The following is an 18,881-nucleotide window of genomic DNA, read 5'->3' on the forward strand; positions in this document are numbered from 1 at the left end:
AATAACAGTTTAAACTTTCACCTATTTATTGTAGATGTTCCTGACTACCCATTGAGCTAGGCTATGGTTTACTTTATAGGTAGGATTAGATTTTTATTGGTAAATACTGGTAAACCTCGACTTCACTATAGACACATATGACAAAAAAAATTCCAGTGATGATGATAGAAATTTACAGATAGTCAAAGTACGAAAAAATTGGCTGAGAATTTATTAGCATTTGATTTAAGGATATTTACTTTGTATGTTTTGACATGTGCTGCTGACAGTTTGTGTTCGAATGGTTGTAAAGCTTTAACTTCTTGAATCTCAACGGTCATTAATAATTGTCTGACTCCCCCCCCCCCCAATAATTTTGTGCAACTGTGAAAATTTAAATTGATAACTTTTAAGCCTTTTTTATGTTTAACATCAATGTTATCTGTCAAAGTTATTAAAAAAAAAATCAAATTCTGCCAAGCCTAGTTATAGGAAACTATTTACGATTTTCCAATAATTCTTACATATGTTTGTGGGGGTTTTTTAAAGATAAATTGTTTACAGAATGCCTCTTTGTATTCAAGATAGGTATTTTTGGTGGACAAAGACTTTACAGGTCAAATAATGACCAGCCACCTTAAAGAATTAAACTGACACATGAAGATTTTTTTCTTCTATTACTGTGTGGGAAGGATAAGAGAAAGTAGTTGAATACTAATCCGTCTTTACTATCACTTTTATGTTGCTATGTAGTAATAACTACATAACTTAATATTGCTTGTCTTGTGGTAAGAGCATCTTAGGTAGTACTTGTTATGTGCCATAATTCACTTTATTATATTAAACTGCATTTCTTCTCTTCCCAGGATTACATGAATTCTTTTTCCTACTCATCCTAGCATACTTTGTAGCTGCTTGCATCTATGCTCAATCACTATGGCAAACTCTGAAGAAAGGTGGACCTATGCATACTGTCTTAAAGGTTCTGTCAACAGTATTAGTGTTTCAGGCTGGCTCAGCATTTGCCAACTACCTGCATTTCTCAAGGTAACTTTAATTAGTTGTCTTTCCATTTTCAAATTCCCTTAAATGAGGAAGGAGGCAGCTGTAGAGATCAGTAAGGCTAGAGGTAATGATGGTCATGACCTGTGTTCCCTCTAAACTGCGCTGTTGGGTGGTCGCCCAGGAGTGATTCAAGTGCTGCGCACTTGATTAGCAGAGCTGCGCACATCCGGCAGCATGTGTTCAGGTGCCCCTCCCCCCACTGCTTTGCAACCACATTGCTCCTGCAGCTGCTCCCAGGATCCTCCTGCTGGCTATGCAGAGGGGGTGGGGGACTGTTGATGTCAGGGTGTACCCCATCTCCACAGAACAGGGGAGAGGGGACAGCCTGGCTCAGGACTCGGAGCAGGAGAGAGCTGCTGCTGTCTGAGGTCTGAACGAGCCTTCCCTTCCCAGTGAATGAGCACCTTAAAGAGACAGTGCATGGCATCTCTCAGAAACTTCCCCAGCAGCCAGCACATACTGTCTCTTTCACGCTCGCCTCCCAACACATACTTGTATTTTTATTGTTGTTACTTCTTGGTACTTTCTGCATTGCACATATATTCTCTGTAATTTTATTCTTTCAAAGTGTGTTGTTTTAGTTTTTTGACTGGTCTATGCATTTTGTAATTTTTATTTCTCCTACACTTAAATTTAATTCTTTGAGTAGCGAGTTCTAAAATGCCTAACCTGTCCTGGCTGGAGTAATTATCCCTATGGTAACTTTTAAAAATATATATATATATAAAGTTTTTCATTTATACTGGTGGTGCACATCTGCATATATCTCGGTGCACATAGTAAAATTTATTCTGCATATGGATGGAAAAAATTAGAGGGAACATTGGTCATGACAAAACTTGTAGGGTTGACTTGTTACAACTATGTACACCTCTACTCCAATATAACGTGACCCAATATAACACAAATTCGGATATAATGCAGTAAAGCAGCTTTCTGGGGGGCAGGGCTGCGCGCTCCGGTGGATAAGCGCATGCGCTCCGGTGGATCAGCTCTGAGCAGCGTGTTAAGGGTGCCGGGCCGGGGCTGAGGGGTTAGATAAGGGGCAGAGGGTCTTGGGGGGGGCGGTCAGGGAGCAGGGGGGGTTGGATGGTTGGAGGTTCTGGGGGCGGGGCGGTCAGGGGACGGGGAACAGGGGCGTTGGATAGGGGTCCCGGGGGGGCCTGTCAGGGGGCGGGGGTGTGGATAGGGGTTGGGGCAGTCAGGGGACAAGGAGCAGGGGAGCTTGGATAGAGGGTGAGGTTTTGGAAGGGGTGGTTAGGGGCAGCGGGTCTCTGGAGGGGCTAGTCGGGACAAGGAGCGGGAGGGTTTGGATGGGTCAGGGGTTCTGAGAGGTCGGTCGGGGGCAGGAAGTGACTATTAATAACAGAAACGCCCGAGGCCAAAGCAAGTTCAATATAATGCGGTAAGATTTTTTGGCTCCCGAAGACCACGTTATATTGGGGTAGAGGTGTAGTTACTTAGCTGTATCTCTAAGAAGGAAGAGAAATTTAATACTGACTAACTTAGACCATTTATTATCTCCTGTTTTTTATTAGTTACGCTAAAGATGGAATAGGGGCACCTTTTATGGGAAGTCTGGCAGAACGTGAGTATGCTTAAGAAAACATACTTTTTTCAACATGTTTATGCAGAGTAATGTAGAGACATCGGTTAAAGCATATTAACCAATGCTAACATTTAGAGTCAGATTCTGATCTCGGGTATATATCACTACTTTATTTTAAATATATGAAACGCAGCTATTTCTTTAAATAGTGGCTTTTTTCTGGGTATTTTTAAGAGTTATGTAATTAAGGTGTGATTTAAGAATGCCCTAAAACCTAACCTTGCAGACATTTAAGCATATACCTTTTACTCAGCAAATATTCTCATTTAAGTCTAGGGGACTATCATATGAGTAAGGTTATCCACACGCTGCAGCATTTTGCTGGATTAAATTGTTAGTGTGTGTTTTCTTGAGTACTAATGCGTTTTAAAAATTTATATCCATTTTATAATTTATGGATGCTCCACTTCTGTATATAGAATTGTTTTTAATGGAAAATGCTGTATTTTATGGCACAGCATTTTAAGATTAGAGCTGTGCCAAAAAATTACCCTAAGACTCCGTATTAGCACAAAGCAACTTTCTTGATTTCATCCAGCTTTGTTGAATGTCTAACTGGAACCAAAACACCCTAGAGCATCCTGTCCCAACATGCACTAGTTATGTATAATCTTGGTTGGCTTCTTCACAGGTTGCCGCTGCTTTGGTTGTTCTGAAGTTCTGGTTAGAAATATAGAGGGGTTCTTTCCAAGATAATACATTTGCCTTTCTACTTGACTGAAACTTTCCAAGAAACTGGCACTCAGGTGTAACATGCAGTGTAAGAACCTAAATAGCAAAGTATCTCCTCACAAGTTATCACAAATCCTGGCCTGCTGTTCTGGACTTCCACAGACCTCCTGTCAAGGTTCCTCCCCCACTCTGAACTCTAGGGTACAGATGTGGGGACCTGCATGAAAAACCTCCTAAGCTTATCTTTACCAGCTTAGGTCAAAACTTCCCCAAGGTACAAAATATTACACCCGTTATCCTTGGACTGGCCGCTACCACCACCAAACTAATACTGGTTACTGGGGAAGAGCTGTTTGGACGCGTCCTTCCCCCCAAAATACTTCCCAAAACCTTGCACCCCACTTCCTGGACAAGGTTTGGTAAAAAGCCTCACCAATTTGCCTAGGTGACTACAGACCCAGACCCTTGGATCTTAAGAACAATGAACAATCCTCCCAACACTTGCACCCCCCCTTTCCTGGGAAATGTTGGATAAAAAGCCTCACCAATTTGCATAGGTGACCACAGACCCAAACCCTTGGATCTGAGAACAATGAAAAAGCATTCAGTTTTTTACAAGAAGACTTTTAATAAAAAATAGAAGTAAATAGAAATAAAGAAATCCCCCCTGTAAAATCAGGATGGTAGATATCTTACAGGGTAATTAGATTCAAAAACATAGAGAACCCCTCTAGGCAAAACCTTAAGTTACAAAAAAGATACACAGACAGAAATAGTTATTCTATTCAGCACAATTCTTTTCTCAGCCATTTAAAGAAATCATAATCTAACACATACCTAGCTAGATTACTTACTAAAAGTTCTAAGACTCCATTCCTGGTCTATCCCCAGCAAAGACGACTACAGACAGACCCAGACCCTTTGTTTCTCTCCCTCCTCCCAGCTTTTGAAAGTATCTTGTCTCCTCATTGGTCATTTTGGTCAGGTGCCAGCGAGGTTACCTTTAGCTTCTTAACCCTTTACAGGTGAGAGGAGCTTTCCCCTGGCCAGGAGGGATTTCAAAGGGGTTTACCCTTCCCTTTATATTTATGACACCTCCGGCAGCTGAATTGGATGTCCTTTGGAATCTTTTTGGGAGCTCTAGTGCAGCCCATGGTCCAGCGCTCACTTTACTCAATGATTATTAAGTCACTTGTTTGCATGATCTTATATCTTAAAATAGAGGGCTTGACAAAATTTGTCAGACTCCTACTGGCTGGAGGAATAAACCTACCTAACCACAGGTAGATACAACAGACAAGAGAGGAACTCCACCAGTGAGGCTCAGTGGCAAAAGCTAGATGAGAAGCCCTGACCTCCCGTCTAGAACCTATTGGTTTAATATAAATCCCAGCACCTTTCTTCTTCTAGAGTGCAGTTTCTGAACCTTACTGCGGGGCTCCTTAGCAACTAGTAAGTGTCAGACATTTTTAAGCCAGTGGGACTACTTGTATTGCTGACTGATCACATGAGGGAGTAAGGATCATAATCTGGTCCTTAGGAAGGAAATCATACAAACTGTATTAGTAAGTGAATATGTTTGCTGAAAACTGAATAAAAGATTTGAAGTTGTGTGATGAAATGATGCAAATATAATTTTAGGCTCATGTCACCTTTATAGAATATTAACACTTACTAGTACACACCTGATAAAGTAGATCCCATAGTTTTGTTGCCAGGGGTCTGTAATCAGATTATTTTATCTGGCTATAAATGTGTTCAAGCTGAAGGTTTAGAATTTGTACAGGTTTTATACTGGATCCCACTTTCTGACCCCTTCGGTGAGCAGAAATCTGACAGCTGTTGATCAGGTTGTCATTAAGTTATGGAAATTCCCGTAGATGAAGTTCCATTTCGTTAGACAGCAGGGATTCAATTTCTATGCAAAATAAAGGAGACTTTGATTATTGTACTACTTTGGTAAGTGTGATTGTTTTACAAATCAGTGTGTATGAAAGTGTTTGTTTTTAGCTTTAAGGATGACATATTTTCTTCTCTACCACTATGACATGGCATATAATTTTGTACACTGTCTCTCATTAGCCAACAGAAACAATATCCAGAGTCCAAATACTTGCAGTTGGAATTAACAGCCTCTTGGTGGCAGCTGGCCCCACAGTAACTTACATTAATTCTTTGTTTTGGACAGTTGAACTAGTGAATCCAAACTGACTGTGCATTAGCCATGTGATTAAACCCTTTCTTTGGCCTCCAGAGGTGAGGTTAGATGGAATATATGAACCTACTCAGAACTTCTTTGCTGAGGCCACAGCTGTGCACTTCCTTGTATATGTTGGGTTGCTGTGTACTGTGGGTTTAGATTCTTTTCTTGGGGTAGTATTCACATTGCAGCCCCCACCAGATCTTCATATCCTCTTAATTCAAGGGGGTAGTTTCTTCTCTTTGTCCCATTATCTTTGCTTTAAGAATAGTTTAATTTAAAAGGTGTTTTGGCTCTGAGAGTTTTCCTCCCTACTCCTTTCTTTTTGTGATAATAGTTTCCAAAGGAAGCAGGAGGGCAGAATGAAAGGATAGAAATATGGAAGATTTCTTACTGCCACAACCACAGCTCTGAGGGATGGATAATACCAAGTGTAGGTTGCAGAAGTGCAACAATCTCTTCTAGCTGCTACTGCTCTCAATGCAGATTTTTTTTTTTTTTATGTAAAGAGTGAAATCCGGATTATATTGAAATCAGTGGCAAAACTCACATTGACTTCAGTGGGGCCAGGATTTCACTCCAGATATCTGGTTCTGGCACTATCCCAATATCTTTCTACAACTTCTCTTATAACCTAAGGGCCTGCTTCTACAACAGTTTAAGCATGTACCTTCACTCACATGAATATTTCCATTGACTTCAAGCACTGTGAGAAGTCAGTAGATCCTTTTAAGTTTAGGCAGCTTCTGAATGTGAGACTCAAACAGTGATTTTTCTGGATATTGGAAAGCCTGATGAGAGAAATGAATGATGAAGAAAGCAGGTAAATTTCATACCAGCTGAGTCTGTGCATGGCTCTACACTGAGCTGTGGTACTGGTGGGAGAGGCGTTTTGAAAATCTCATCAAACAGTAAGATAACCTTATTGGTCTCAACCAAATTACAAAAGTTATCAAAGGGGACAAAAATAATATGATTTTATCCAAGAATCCACGTACTGCATTATGGAAAAAAGGAAACATTAAGACACATTGAGCTACCAGTAGAGTTTATTCAGCTCTCAATCTGGTATTCCACACACACAAATGCCACAGAACATTTTACAATCTCTAACTCTGAGCTGTGATTAAAAGAGATTCTGTTTGTCCATAGCTTGTTAGTAGGGAAGAGGTTATCTTTAAGAACGGTAGAGTAGTCACTTTTCTTATTCATCTAGATTTTCAGGCTCTTTTGTTTTCAGTCATCTCCCTGTTTTTGATTTTTCTCTGCCATGGCAGATGAATGCCCTATCTACAGCCAAATACTGATGGCATAATAAAGTTGATAATGCCACTCTACAGAATAGCGGTCAGAGCTTGTTCCTGAAGCAGTTGATCCAGTACTGTAGACCTGATTTCAAATAACCAAAATAATTCATGCTGCCTCCTCACCTATAAGCCTGGGAACCCAATATTATTTTGCTCAGATAAATGTGGTTTTATGATTTTAAAGATAGAACTTTGTACATGTTTATTAAAATGGCCTGAAAATAATTTTTAAATAAGCAAAATGAGGACTCCAAATACTGGAATCGTTAAGGGTCAATAAACTACCTTTAATACTATATAAATCTCAGGGGCAGTATCTTGGGTCTTAATTATTTAACATCCATGTTTTGCTATTATTACCAAACATCAAGGAAGTACTCTCACTGACCACCATTTACCATAAATATAATCCCTTGAGTGGGCATATAGCCCATAACATTTTGAAGACATTTTTTGTGTGTGAAAAATACTTAAATTTGTCTGTGATACAGAAATAATGCCATTATTTCTATGTTAATATTTCTGTTCAAAGTTTGTTTGTCTCGGAGTCTTCCATAACAAGTTTACTCAGTTTATTAAAACTAGAGAGCTGATTGATCTAGCAAAGCTACACCAGCACTGTCAGAAACTCAATCCAAGAGCTAAAAGTCAAGCAATGTTCTTTCTGAATGGTTCATTTGGTGCTGGTGGTAATAAATGTGTGACTGGAGTATAGTTAGTAATCCATTTTCCTCTCCCCTAGCAGTAGCACCATTGGAAGGCTAATAGGAGTTAAAGGTTGTAATAAAAATTTTTTTAAAAAATTCCCTTTGCTGGAGTGAGCAGATATGACAGCACACAAACGCACACAGGGATCAGAGTTGCTGATTAAGAAGGTGCTTGTACACATAGCTGTCAGGTGGGGCCAAGCAGTGGCAAAAAAATGGAGAAGCTCCCACAGTGAAATTAGGAAAAAGAACGTTTATTTAAATTCCAAAGTTAAACCAGTTAAGCAAGGACTAACACCCCAAATGAAGTGTTGGTCAGGGTTAGTCACAAGCTAAGTTAGGAAACCCCAGTCGGTCTTTGGTTATTCTGTAGACAACTCAGAAACAAAAACCCCCTCAAGTTTTTCTCAGGTTTTCTCTTACCTCACTGAGGCCTGGACGCATCCTTTCCCACTCACCAGCTGGTCAAGCCACTTATAAAATGAGCCATTTCACCAGCCAGTAGAAGACCTCAGACCTTTCAAATCCAGTTTCCTCTGATTCTAGAAAGAGTGTCTTCTGTTTCGTAGAGACGCCCCTTGTGAAAACGTGACTGCTCTGCTTTTGTAATCTTCTTGATTATGTACTATAGGTGGAGCCCCTCCCCGGGGTTTGGCTATGGTAGTAGGTGCCACAGGATAGGGTTCTTTTCATTTGCTGTCTCCAGGGCCAATCACTCACCCGTTTCTGCCATGGCCCAATATGGGGTTTGTAAACTTCATCACAGTGCCATGGGACATAGTAATTTTTCCAATCATGCCTGTATTTTAAATATGAATGGTCAGAGTTTGTCCTCACTTCCACCTGTGAATCAGTATTCAGAGAGTAGAATTTGTCCTAAATGTGTGTTTCTGTTCAGATTGATGTATTGTTCCTTAAGAAAGATACAGCTTAACTTAAAGAAATTACTGCAGGAATCTGATCTTGGAAACAAAAGTCCTGCTGGGTAAATAAGGGAACCCATTCTAATATATTTTGTATTTGCAGGGTAAAGACATATTTAGTAATTGATATATAAACTTCAGTTTTAGTTTCCTGACCTTACAAACAGATTAATGAAGGTGGATGCTTGAGCCCGTGCTTAGTCTCTTGTCTTCAGTGAGATTCTGCATGATATAATCATCTGCCTGTATGGAGCTACTTGCAGGATTGGGACCTTAGTAAGGGAATGTTGATAATGATGTAATTCACAATTGATTAAATAAAATTTCACATAGAGAATTATCCACAGCATGAAAATCCATATAGTCACAGTCTCAAAGTCTATAGCGTTTAATAAAGAGTGAAAATTATATTGAGAAGTAATAAATTTTACAGTAACTGGTTTACCATACAGTTGCCACATTACTCTGTTTTTTCTGCTAGAGAAAGGAATTGCCATTATGTTGTTGTGACTACATTTAACTTTCTTTCATTCCCGCTAGTGTGTGACATAGTCTGTCAGATACAAATGCTGTACCTGTTGCTGAGTTTGTGTATGGGTTGGATGATCGGCAGAATGAAGAAATCTCAAAGCAGACCCCTTCAGTGGGATTCCACTCCAGCGTCCACTGGCATTGCTGTAGTAGTTGTTGTAACCCAGGTTTGTATTTGTGCTGACTTTTCTTGCTGTACTGTATGCAAACTGTAGTACTGTTACCTGAGCAGCTGCTCCTAATAACTTTGGCAGAAGTGTATTGATAAGTATGACAGAACTGGGAACATCCCATTTCAATATTTTATGACTTTGGTGAACGAACATCAGGACCTTCAATCTTTTTTAAACGCTTGAGCAGATTAAAATAACAAAAAAGCAAGAGAGTATGTAACCGGCGATAACACATCCGCTATCGTTTACTGCAGGGATCGGCAACCTTTGGCATGTGGTCTGTCAGGGAAATCCACTGACGGGCCGGGACGGTTTGTTTACTTGCAGCATCTGCCGGTTCGGCTGATCACAGCTCCCACTGGCTGCGGATCACCGTTCCCAGGGCTGGTGCAACCTCTAGGCGAACTAGGCGGTCGCCTAGGGCGCCAAGTGGTTGGGGGCGGCGGTGGAGCGGAGGTAAGCTCGGGTAGGGGGGTGCGGGGAGGGCCGCCTGCAACAAGTAAAGGGGGGGGGCGGCACACAGGAGAACCGCTCCCCGCCCCAGCTCACCTCTGCTCTGCCTCCTCCCCTGAGCACCACCCCGCTCTGCTTCTCTCCCTCCCAGGCTTGTGCGCCAAACAGCTGATTGGTGCCACAAGCCTGGGAGGCGGGAGAAGCGGTGGCGTGCTCAGGGAGGAGACGGAGCAGAGGTGAGCTGGGGCAGGGAGCTGCTGTACGCGGCTCCCCGGGCCGAGGGGAGAGAGCTGCCACAGGGCAGGGGTGGGGGGTGCGGTGCAAGGTGGAAGTTTTGGCTAGGGCGTGAAACCTCCTTACACCGGCCCTGACCGTTCCAGGCCAATGGAGGCTGCAGGAAGCAGCGTGGGCCAAGGGATGTGCTGGCCGCCTCTTCCCGCAGCCCTCATTGGCCTGGAACGGCGAACCGCGGCCAGTGGGAGCTGCGATCGACCAAACCTGCGGACGCTGCAGGTAACCAAACCGTCCTGGCCTGCCAGCGGATTTCCCTGACAGGTCGTGTGCCAAAGGTTGCCGATCCCTGGTTTGCTGCTTAGCATTCTCAATTCAGGATCCTGAGATTAGGGTATCTAGTGGTCTTTCAGATCCACCTAGGAGAATTGTTGAGCTGTTTGGATGCAGAATTGGTCCTGCAAATATAAAAATGGTCTAGGACATACACAGAAATGAGTTGAATTAATGTAATTAAATAGTCAATTTAGAGTAGCAAATAAATCATTAACATTATAGTAAATCTTATCTTATTGGAGTGCCTAAAAAAGTGATTAAAAATAGAGAAGAGAGAATCTGAGAAGTACGGAGAAGTGGAGGAGCAGAGAGAAACTAGAGATAGTAGTGAAGGAAAGTAATGTTGCCAGCGTATGGCTGCTGGTATTAGAAAGGAGCCAGAAGTGGACTGGCACAAGATTTTTGGTCATCTTTGTGACCAGTACTGATCCCAAACAGAAATTAAATGGAGACTTGGAACTCTCTTAATAGTAGTTGGTGGTGTTCCCTGCTAAGTACGAGCCTGAACCAAAGTCCACAGAAATCAATTGGGAGTCTTCCCATTGGTTTCAATGGACTGTGGATGAGACCCTAAGTCACAGAACAAGGTGCTGGAGAGAGCATACTAATTCAGGTAGGAGGGGGTGTCAGTTTTTGAGAGCTAGTGTCTATGGGCCTAATTCTGCTCCTCTTGAAGTCAATTGGCAAACTCCCACTTCAGTGGAAGCAGGATTGTGGTTCTCCATCAGGTTCCTCTCAAAGGAGAAAATGGAATTTAGCTGCAGCTTTGCTGCTCTAGGTCACTACATTATTTGAAATTTTAAATGAGTGAATTTTTCAAAAAATGAGGGAAGTCAAGAATCAGACTCCTTCCCTGCTAACAGACGCATCAGTTGTACTTAATATGTTAATTGGTGATGCCAAAGGAACAGTTCTAGCTCTGTTGCTTTTGGTAGCATGGCAGTTTCAGGCAAGAAGAGAGAACCACGGCTCTTGTGCTGATAGCTGGCACCATGGTCCTATCATAAATAGTTATGTGAAGAAATGTAACATGTAAGTACAGTATTTACTCTAAATGTACTTTTTTCAGAGTAACAGCCGTGTTAGTCTGTATTCGCAAAAAGAAAAGGAGTACTTGTGGCACCTTAGAGACTAACCAATTTATTTGAGCATAAGCTTTCGTGAGCTACAGCTCACTTCATCGGATGCATACTGTGGAAACTGCAGAAGACATTATATACACAGAGACCATGAAACAATACCTCCTCCCACCCCACTCTCCTGCTGGTAGTAGCTTATCTAAAGTGATCACTCTCCTTACAATGTGTATGATAATCAAGTTGGGCCATTTCCAGCACAAATCCAGGTTTTCTCACCCTCCCCCCCCCTCCCCCCCCACACACACACAGACTCACTCTCCTGCTGGTAATAGCTTATCCAAAGTGACCACTCTCCTTACAATGTGTATGAAAATCAAGGTGGGCCATTTCAAGCACAAATCCAGGGTTTTCTCACCCCCACCCCCACCCCCAAAATACACAAACTCACTCTCCTGCTGGTAATAGCTTATCCAAACTGACCACTCTCCTTACAATGTGTATGATAATCAAGGTGCGCCATTTCCAGCATAAATCCAAGTTTAACCAGAACGTCTGGGGGAGTGGGGAGGAAAAAACAAGGGGAAATAGGCTACCTTGCATAATGACTTAGCCACTCCCAGTCTCTATTTAAGCCTAAATTAATAGTATCCAATTTGCAAATGAATTCCAATTCAGCAGTTTCTCGCTGGAGTCTGGATTTGAAGTTTTTTTGTTGTAAGATAGCGACCTTCATGTCTGTAATTGCGTGACCAGAGAGATTGAAGTGTTCTCCGACTGGTTTATGAATGTTATAATTCTTGACATCTGATTTGTGTCCATTTATTCTTTTACGTGGAGACTGTCCAGTTTGACCAATGTACATGGCAGAGGGGCATTGCTGGCACATGATGGCATGTGCCATCACATTGGTGGATGTGCAGGTGAACGAGCCTCTGATAGTGTGGCTGATGTTATTAGGCCCTGTGATGATGTCCCCTGAATAGATATGTGGGCACAGTTGGCAACGGGTTTTGCTGCAAGGATAGGTTCCTGGGTTAGTGGTTCTGTTGTGTGGTATGTGGTTGTTGGTGAATATTTGCTTCAGGTTGGGGGGCTGTCTGTAGGCAAGGACTGGCCTGTCTCCCAAGATTTGTGAGAGTGCTGGGTCATCCTTCAGGATAGGTTGTAAATCCTTAATAATGCGTTGGAGGGGTTTTAGTTGGGGGCTGAAGGTGACGGCTAGTGGCGTTCTGTTATTTTCTTTGTTAGGCCTGTCCTGTAGTAGGTGACTTCTGGGAACTCTTCTGGCTCTAGACAAGCCATTTACAACGCACACTTTGCTTCTCTACAAAAGAAAAAGGACACTAAACTTTCTAAACTACTACATGCTACAAGGGGCCACAGCAATGGTTCCCTCAACCCACCCAGCAATATTGTTAACCTATCCAACTATACTCTCAGCCCAGCAGAAGAAGCTGTCCTATCTCGGGGCCTCTCCTTCTGCCCCTCCACCCCCATGAACATGATACAGTTCTGTGGTGACCTAGAATCCTATTTTCGACGTCTCCGACTCAAGGAATATTTCCAAAATACCTCTGAACAACATACTAATCCACAGAGGCCTCTCTACCAACATTACAAAAAGAAGGATTCTAGGTGGACTCCTCCTGAAGGTCAAAACAGCAGACTGGACTTCTACATAGAGTGCTTCCGCCGACGTGCACGGGCTGAAATTGTAGAAAAGCAGCATCACTTGCCCCATAACCTCAGCCGTGCAGAACACAATGCCATCCACAGCCTCAGAAACAACTCTGACATCATAATCAAAAAGGCTGACAAAGGAGGTGCTGTTGTCATCATGAATAGGTCGGAATATGAACAAGAGGCTACTCGGCAGCTCTCCAACACCACTTTCTACAAGCCATTACCCTATGATCCCACTGAGAGTTACCAAAAGCAACTACAGCATTTGCTCAAGAAACTTCCTGAAAAAGCACAAGATCAAATCCGCACAGACACACCCCTGGAACCCCGACCTGGGATATTCTATCTACCTAAGATCCATAAACCTGGAAATCCTGGGTGCCCCATCATCTCAGGCATTGGCACCCTGACAGCAGGATTGTCTGGCTATGTAGACTCCCTCCTCAGGCCCTACACTACCAGCACTCCCAGCTACCTTCGAGACACCACTGACTTCCTGAGGAAACTACAATCCATCGGTGATCTTCCTGATAACACCATCCTGGCCACTATGGACGTAGAAGCCCTCTACACCAACATTCCACACAAAGATGGACTACAAGCCGTCAAGAACACTATCCCCGATAATGTCACAGCTAACCTGATGGCTGAACTTTGTGACTTTGTCCTTACCCATAACTATTTTACATTTGGGGACAATGTATACCTTCAGATCAGCGGCACTGCTATGGGTACCCGCATGGCCGAACAGTATGCCAACATTTTTATGGCTGATTTAGAACGCTTCCTCATCTCTCGTCCCCTAACGCCCCTACTCTACTTGCGCTATATTGATGACATCGTCATCATCTGGACCCATGGAAAAGAAGCCCTTAAGGAATTCCACCATGATTTCAACAATTTCCATCCCACCATCAACCTCAGCCTGGTCCAGTCCACACAAGAGATCCACTTCCTGGACACTACAGTGCTAATAAACAATGGTCACATAACCACCACCCTATACCGGAAACCTACTGACTGCTATTCCTACCTACGTGCCTCCAGCTTTCACCCTGACCACACCACACGATCCATCGTCTACAGCCAAGCTCTGCGATACAACCGCGTTTGCTCCAACCCCTCAGACAGAGACAAACACCTACAAGATCTTTATCAAGCATTCTTACAACTACAATACCCACCTGCGGAAGTGAAGAAACAGATTGATAGAGCCAGAAGAGTTCCCAGAAGTCACCTACTACAGGACAGGCCTAACAAAGAAAATAACAGAACGCCACTAGCCGTCACCTTCAGCCCCCAACTAAAACCCCTCCAACGCATTATTAAGAATCTACAACCTATCCTGAAGGATGACCCAACACTCTCACAAATCTTGGGAGACAGGCCAGTCCTTGCCTACAGACAGCCCCCCAACCTGAAGCAAATACTCACCAACAACCACATACCACACAACAGAACCACTAACCCAGGAACCTATCCTTGCAACAAAGCCCGTTGCCAATTGTGCCCACATATCTATTCAGGGGACATCATCACAGGGCCTAATAACATCAGCCACACTATCAGAGGCTCGTTCACCTGCACATCCACCAATGTGATATATGCCATCATGTGCCAGCAGTGCCCCTCTGCCATGTACATTGGTCAAACTGGACAGTCTCCACGTAAAAGAATAAATGGACACAAATCAGATGTCAAGAATTATAACATTCATAAACCAGTCGGAGAACACTTCAATCTCTCTGGTCACGCAATTACAGACATGAAGGTCGCTATCTTAAAACAAAAAAACTTCAAATCCAGACTCCAGCGAGAAACTGCTGAATTGGAATTCATTTGCAAATTGGATACTATTAATTTAGGCTTAAATAGAGACTGGGAGTGGCTAAGTCATTATGCAAGGTAGCCTATTTCCCCTTGTTTTTTCCTACCCCCCCTCCCCAGGCGTCCTGGTTAAACTTGGATTTATGCTGGAAGTGGCCCACCTTGATTATCATACACATTGTAAGGAGAGTGATCACTTTAGATAAGCTATTACCAGCAGGAGAGTGGGGTGGGAGGAGGTATTGTTTCATGGTCTCTGTGTATATAATGTCTTCTGCAGTTTCCACAGTATGCATCTGATGAAGTGAGCTGTACCTCACGAAAGCTTATGCTCAAATAAATTGGTTAGTCTCTAAGGTGCCCCAAGTACTCCTTTTTTTTTTTTAAATGTACTTTATTGTTTTGCAGAGTATTTTACTAATTTGGGAGCAGTTTGAAGATACTAATCATCACAGCTACCATTCACACCACAGTTTAGCAAGTGGACTTCTTATTGGTCTAAGAGTTTGTCTATCTCTGTCATTGGCCTGTGGACTCTACCAGATCATCAGAGTGGAGAGAAGTACACTCAAAAGGGAGTTCTATATCACCTTTGCCAAAGTAAGGCTCACATCTGGAAAATTAATCCCTTTCTTTTTAAATATTCTTATGATATGCTATTGACTGGACTATGCTTTACCTCCATGGGAGAATTAATGATTAAGGATTTGATTTGATGAAATAAATTGTATTCTTTCCATATACACTGAGTAGTTAAATTTGATGTGATAAGGATAAAGTGTGACCTAGAGCATAACGTGTGGTTTTCATTCTGTTGCTTGACTGCAGAATGATGGAAAGATGGAAACATGTAAACATAATTCCCCTAATTGTCATATCCATCTTCTGTACTGACACATCAGAGTAAATGGTATAAAATGCCATTATTCTCTTTCAGGGCTGCATTTTGTGGTTTTTGTGCCATCCGGGTCTTGCAACCATTTCTGTGCTATTTAGAGACTATCAAAGAGAGAAGGTATGTATGGACAAGATAAAAACAATGTGGGATCTGATTAGAAATTCTACAGAAACTGCAGAGGAGCTGTTCCTTCTGTTGGGCTTTCTTTTATTAGAAAACTCATGTTCCAAGGCCTCTAACCTTTACATTCCCAAAGTAACCTATGGAGTTTTAGCCATACTCTCACTGACACAAATGGGAATCATGTGGCTGAAACTCTGCATGCCTTATAAAATGTAAAGGTAATAGTTTGTAGGAAGAAGAAGGAGATGCTTGCTAAGGTAAAGCAAAAAATGGTTCTAGTAAAAACCAACCTTGATGCTGGGGGGTTTTCAGCTCTCCTGAGGTAGAATTCAGTGCAGTGCTTTGTGATATGTAGAGATCTGGTAGGACACTGTAGGAAGATTTCTGCTCTTGGGTACTGGAGGAGTTTGATCACTGTGCTTGGGCAACTACAGTTCTGAAACTATGAAGATTTAACATTGTTTGCCTTTTAATTAAAAATATAGAAAAATATGTGCTCAGTGAATGTCACATTCAGTTGAGAGAAACAAGTATTTAAAAAAGATTTATATAGAACTTCCTCAAAGTGCCTACACACGCAAGTAAACTCTCACACCCCCTTTGCGAGCTGGGTAACTATTAACATGCACGTCGTCTACAGATGGAGAAACTGAGATTAAAAGACCTTGCCTACACTAGAAAATTAGACCACTAGATCACCACCATTGCAGCTCCACAGATGGAGGGTGTACTGCAGACAGGGCTCATTTTACTACTGTGTCATCTGAGGGCTAAATTCACAAGGGGAACTTAGGCATGGCAATGCTCAGTGTTGGTCTGTAATTATTCACACACTCCCTCTTTAGCCCAATGACTCAAAGTGGAACAGCTTCAGCTGAAGAGATTGAGCACTGCACCCCAGAAAACCCTCCTGTAACCAAGTGGTTAGGGATTCATCTGGAGGTGGCAGAGCTAGGTTCGAGTCCCTGCTCTGAATCAGGCAGAGGGGGGATTTGAACCCAGGCCTCCCACATCTTGGGTGAGTTCTCTAAACAGTGGACTACAGAGTATAAGGGTGGGTGGCCCTAGCAATAGTGGCATCTCCTCCAGCCATCATTGCATGTTAGGCGTGCTAAAAGCACATTTATCAGACTTGGCCCTGCTGGAGAGTTGGCCCTTCCTCTTGAGAATTCCACCAAGGTTTTTTTATGTGAGACAGGCTCCAAGTAGTTCAGTGGTGTCAGGACTTAAGTGGCTTTGTGCATGACCACTGGCAGAATTTTCGGTGCCTCATGGACTTTATCAGTGGAAATGTAGGTACCTATGGGATTAGGCAGCAACAGAGCAGTGGTTTTGTGAATGCCAGTGGTACCTAAATGTCAGATTTAGGCACTCAAGTCCCTCTTGTGAATCTAGCCCTTAGTCGTGGTGAACTACAAGACTGAGCTTTCCAAGAGCTGACGCGGGCAGAAAGGTTATATGACTTGTCCAGGGCTACCTACTAAGCTAATGTAGATCCAGGATTACTAGGCAAGAGTTTCTGTATCCCAGACCAATGCTCAAACCTTTTGTAACTGCTGCAGTAGCAAAAGGTGTGCCGTAAGCTTCATTGTGCTTCTAAAAATAAAGTCAACTGATTTATTTTATTCTTTTTTCAAAGTATTCACTTTCTCTTTCCCCCACTCCTTTTTTGTCTTTAGGTTATTACCATAGGTGTTATCCTCTGCCAGTCCATCTGCATGTTTATCCTCTACAGACTTTTTCTATCTCATAGTCTATATTGGGAAGTGTCTTCTCTGTCATCAGTGACATTGCCACTGACCGTGGCATCTGGACATAAAAGTCGACATTACTTCTGAGATACATTTAGGAAAGAATACAGTGCAATAATGACCCAAATACAGCTATTTTCATCAGGTCAGTGTGCTACATCAGTGTCCCTGGAAAAACTAAATCATAAAATCAGAGCACATCACTGATCCTGGATCTGAACAAGTCCCCAAATTAGGTACATTAATTTTTTTTTTTAAACTGGTGGTATGAAAATATATTTAAAATCTGAATGTTTGAATAGAGATTGTTTTTGTGGCACATGCGGTGCTGTGTTGTATGACAACAAAGGAGGACAAACCTAACCTTTCCACAGTGTTTTCACCCTAATAACTCCATGACTTTGTATCAATATTAAGTTTGAAGGCCTAGAAGAATCCAGTGCTTTAAATGGCTCTGAGCTCAAACAAGTCTGAAATAAGCCAGTTATGAAATCGGTGTAATACACGGAATAAAAGTTTGCTTTTCTTTTTATTCTGTAAAGAAAATGCATTTTGTGCTTTAAATGTAAAGGACTTGAAAAACAAAATTGCTCCAGAAACCAATGTAAAACGTTTACAGCTAACTGTGCAGTAAGCTTTCTTTCATTATTTGTGCAAAAGGAAAAGCACTTTTTTTCCCCACCAGTGTTGGTATTAGTTCAAATTTTAACTTGAGCAGCAATGGGGTTTTATCCATAACACTTTTGAGAGAAATGTTACTAAAAACATAACATAGGTGTGATGGGCAAAATGCTATTTGAGACTTTAAAGACGTGGCAACACTCGTAATAGAAACAGCAGGCTTGCTTTTTTTAGGAAAGAATGTGTAATGTGGTACTAGAATTTTAATCCTGATATAATTCATTTCTCTTACATTGAGGATTCAATCATAATTAAGCCATATACACAGATTAAATTAACAGAAGCATTTCAAATAAATGGTGGTTTCAGTCATCAACTACTCATGTATTCCTGCCCAAGGATACTTAATCAGGATTAAATTTTCTATGAATAATTGAAAAACAAAATACTCACTGGATTTGTTATAATCCATGTTGGCATTGGGTTCTAAGTAGTTGCCATCTTCCATCCATTGTAATAAAGCCATACATCTTTGTGATGCCCTAGCATTCAGAATGCCAGTGTAAATATGTACTTTATTGAAGTGCCTATTTATTGAGTGTGATTTAAATCATTTTGACAATTTTTTTTCTGTATCATGTGGACATTCCTATTAAGTCATAGTTTGAAATCTTCTTGTTTGTACTTAATTTGATATTCGTCAAATTGTCTAA

General features: G+C 41.9%; 1 protein-coding gene across 1 annotated transcript in view; it reads left to right on the plus strand.

The window, feature by feature from the left end:
- GPR180 (G protein-coupled receptor 180) overlaps positions 1–18,881 on the plus strand; it is a 34,826-nt gene extending 15,945 nt beyond the window's left edge. Inside the window, exons 4-9 of the mRNA XM_084625709.1 lie at positions 846–1,026; positions 2,583–2,632; positions 9,003–9,160; positions 15,184–15,375; positions 15,713–15,790; positions 17,476–18,881. Coding sequence (XP_084481835.1) covers positions 846–1,026; positions 2,583–2,632; positions 9,003–9,160; positions 15,184–15,375; positions 15,713–15,790; positions 17,476–17,634 — 818 coding nt within the window. The 3' untranslated portion in view covers positions 17,635–18,881. The remainder of the gene's footprint in view (positions 1–845; positions 1,027–2,582; positions 2,633–9,002; positions 9,161–15,183; positions 15,376–15,712; positions 15,791–17,475) is intronic.

This window comes from Lepidochelys olivacea, assembly GCF_965140295.1.
Source record: "Lepidochelys olivacea isolate rLepOli2 genome assembly, chromosome: 1".
Lineage (NCBI taxonomy): Eukaryota > Metazoa > Chordata > Testudines > Cheloniidae > Lepidochelys > Lepidochelys olivacea.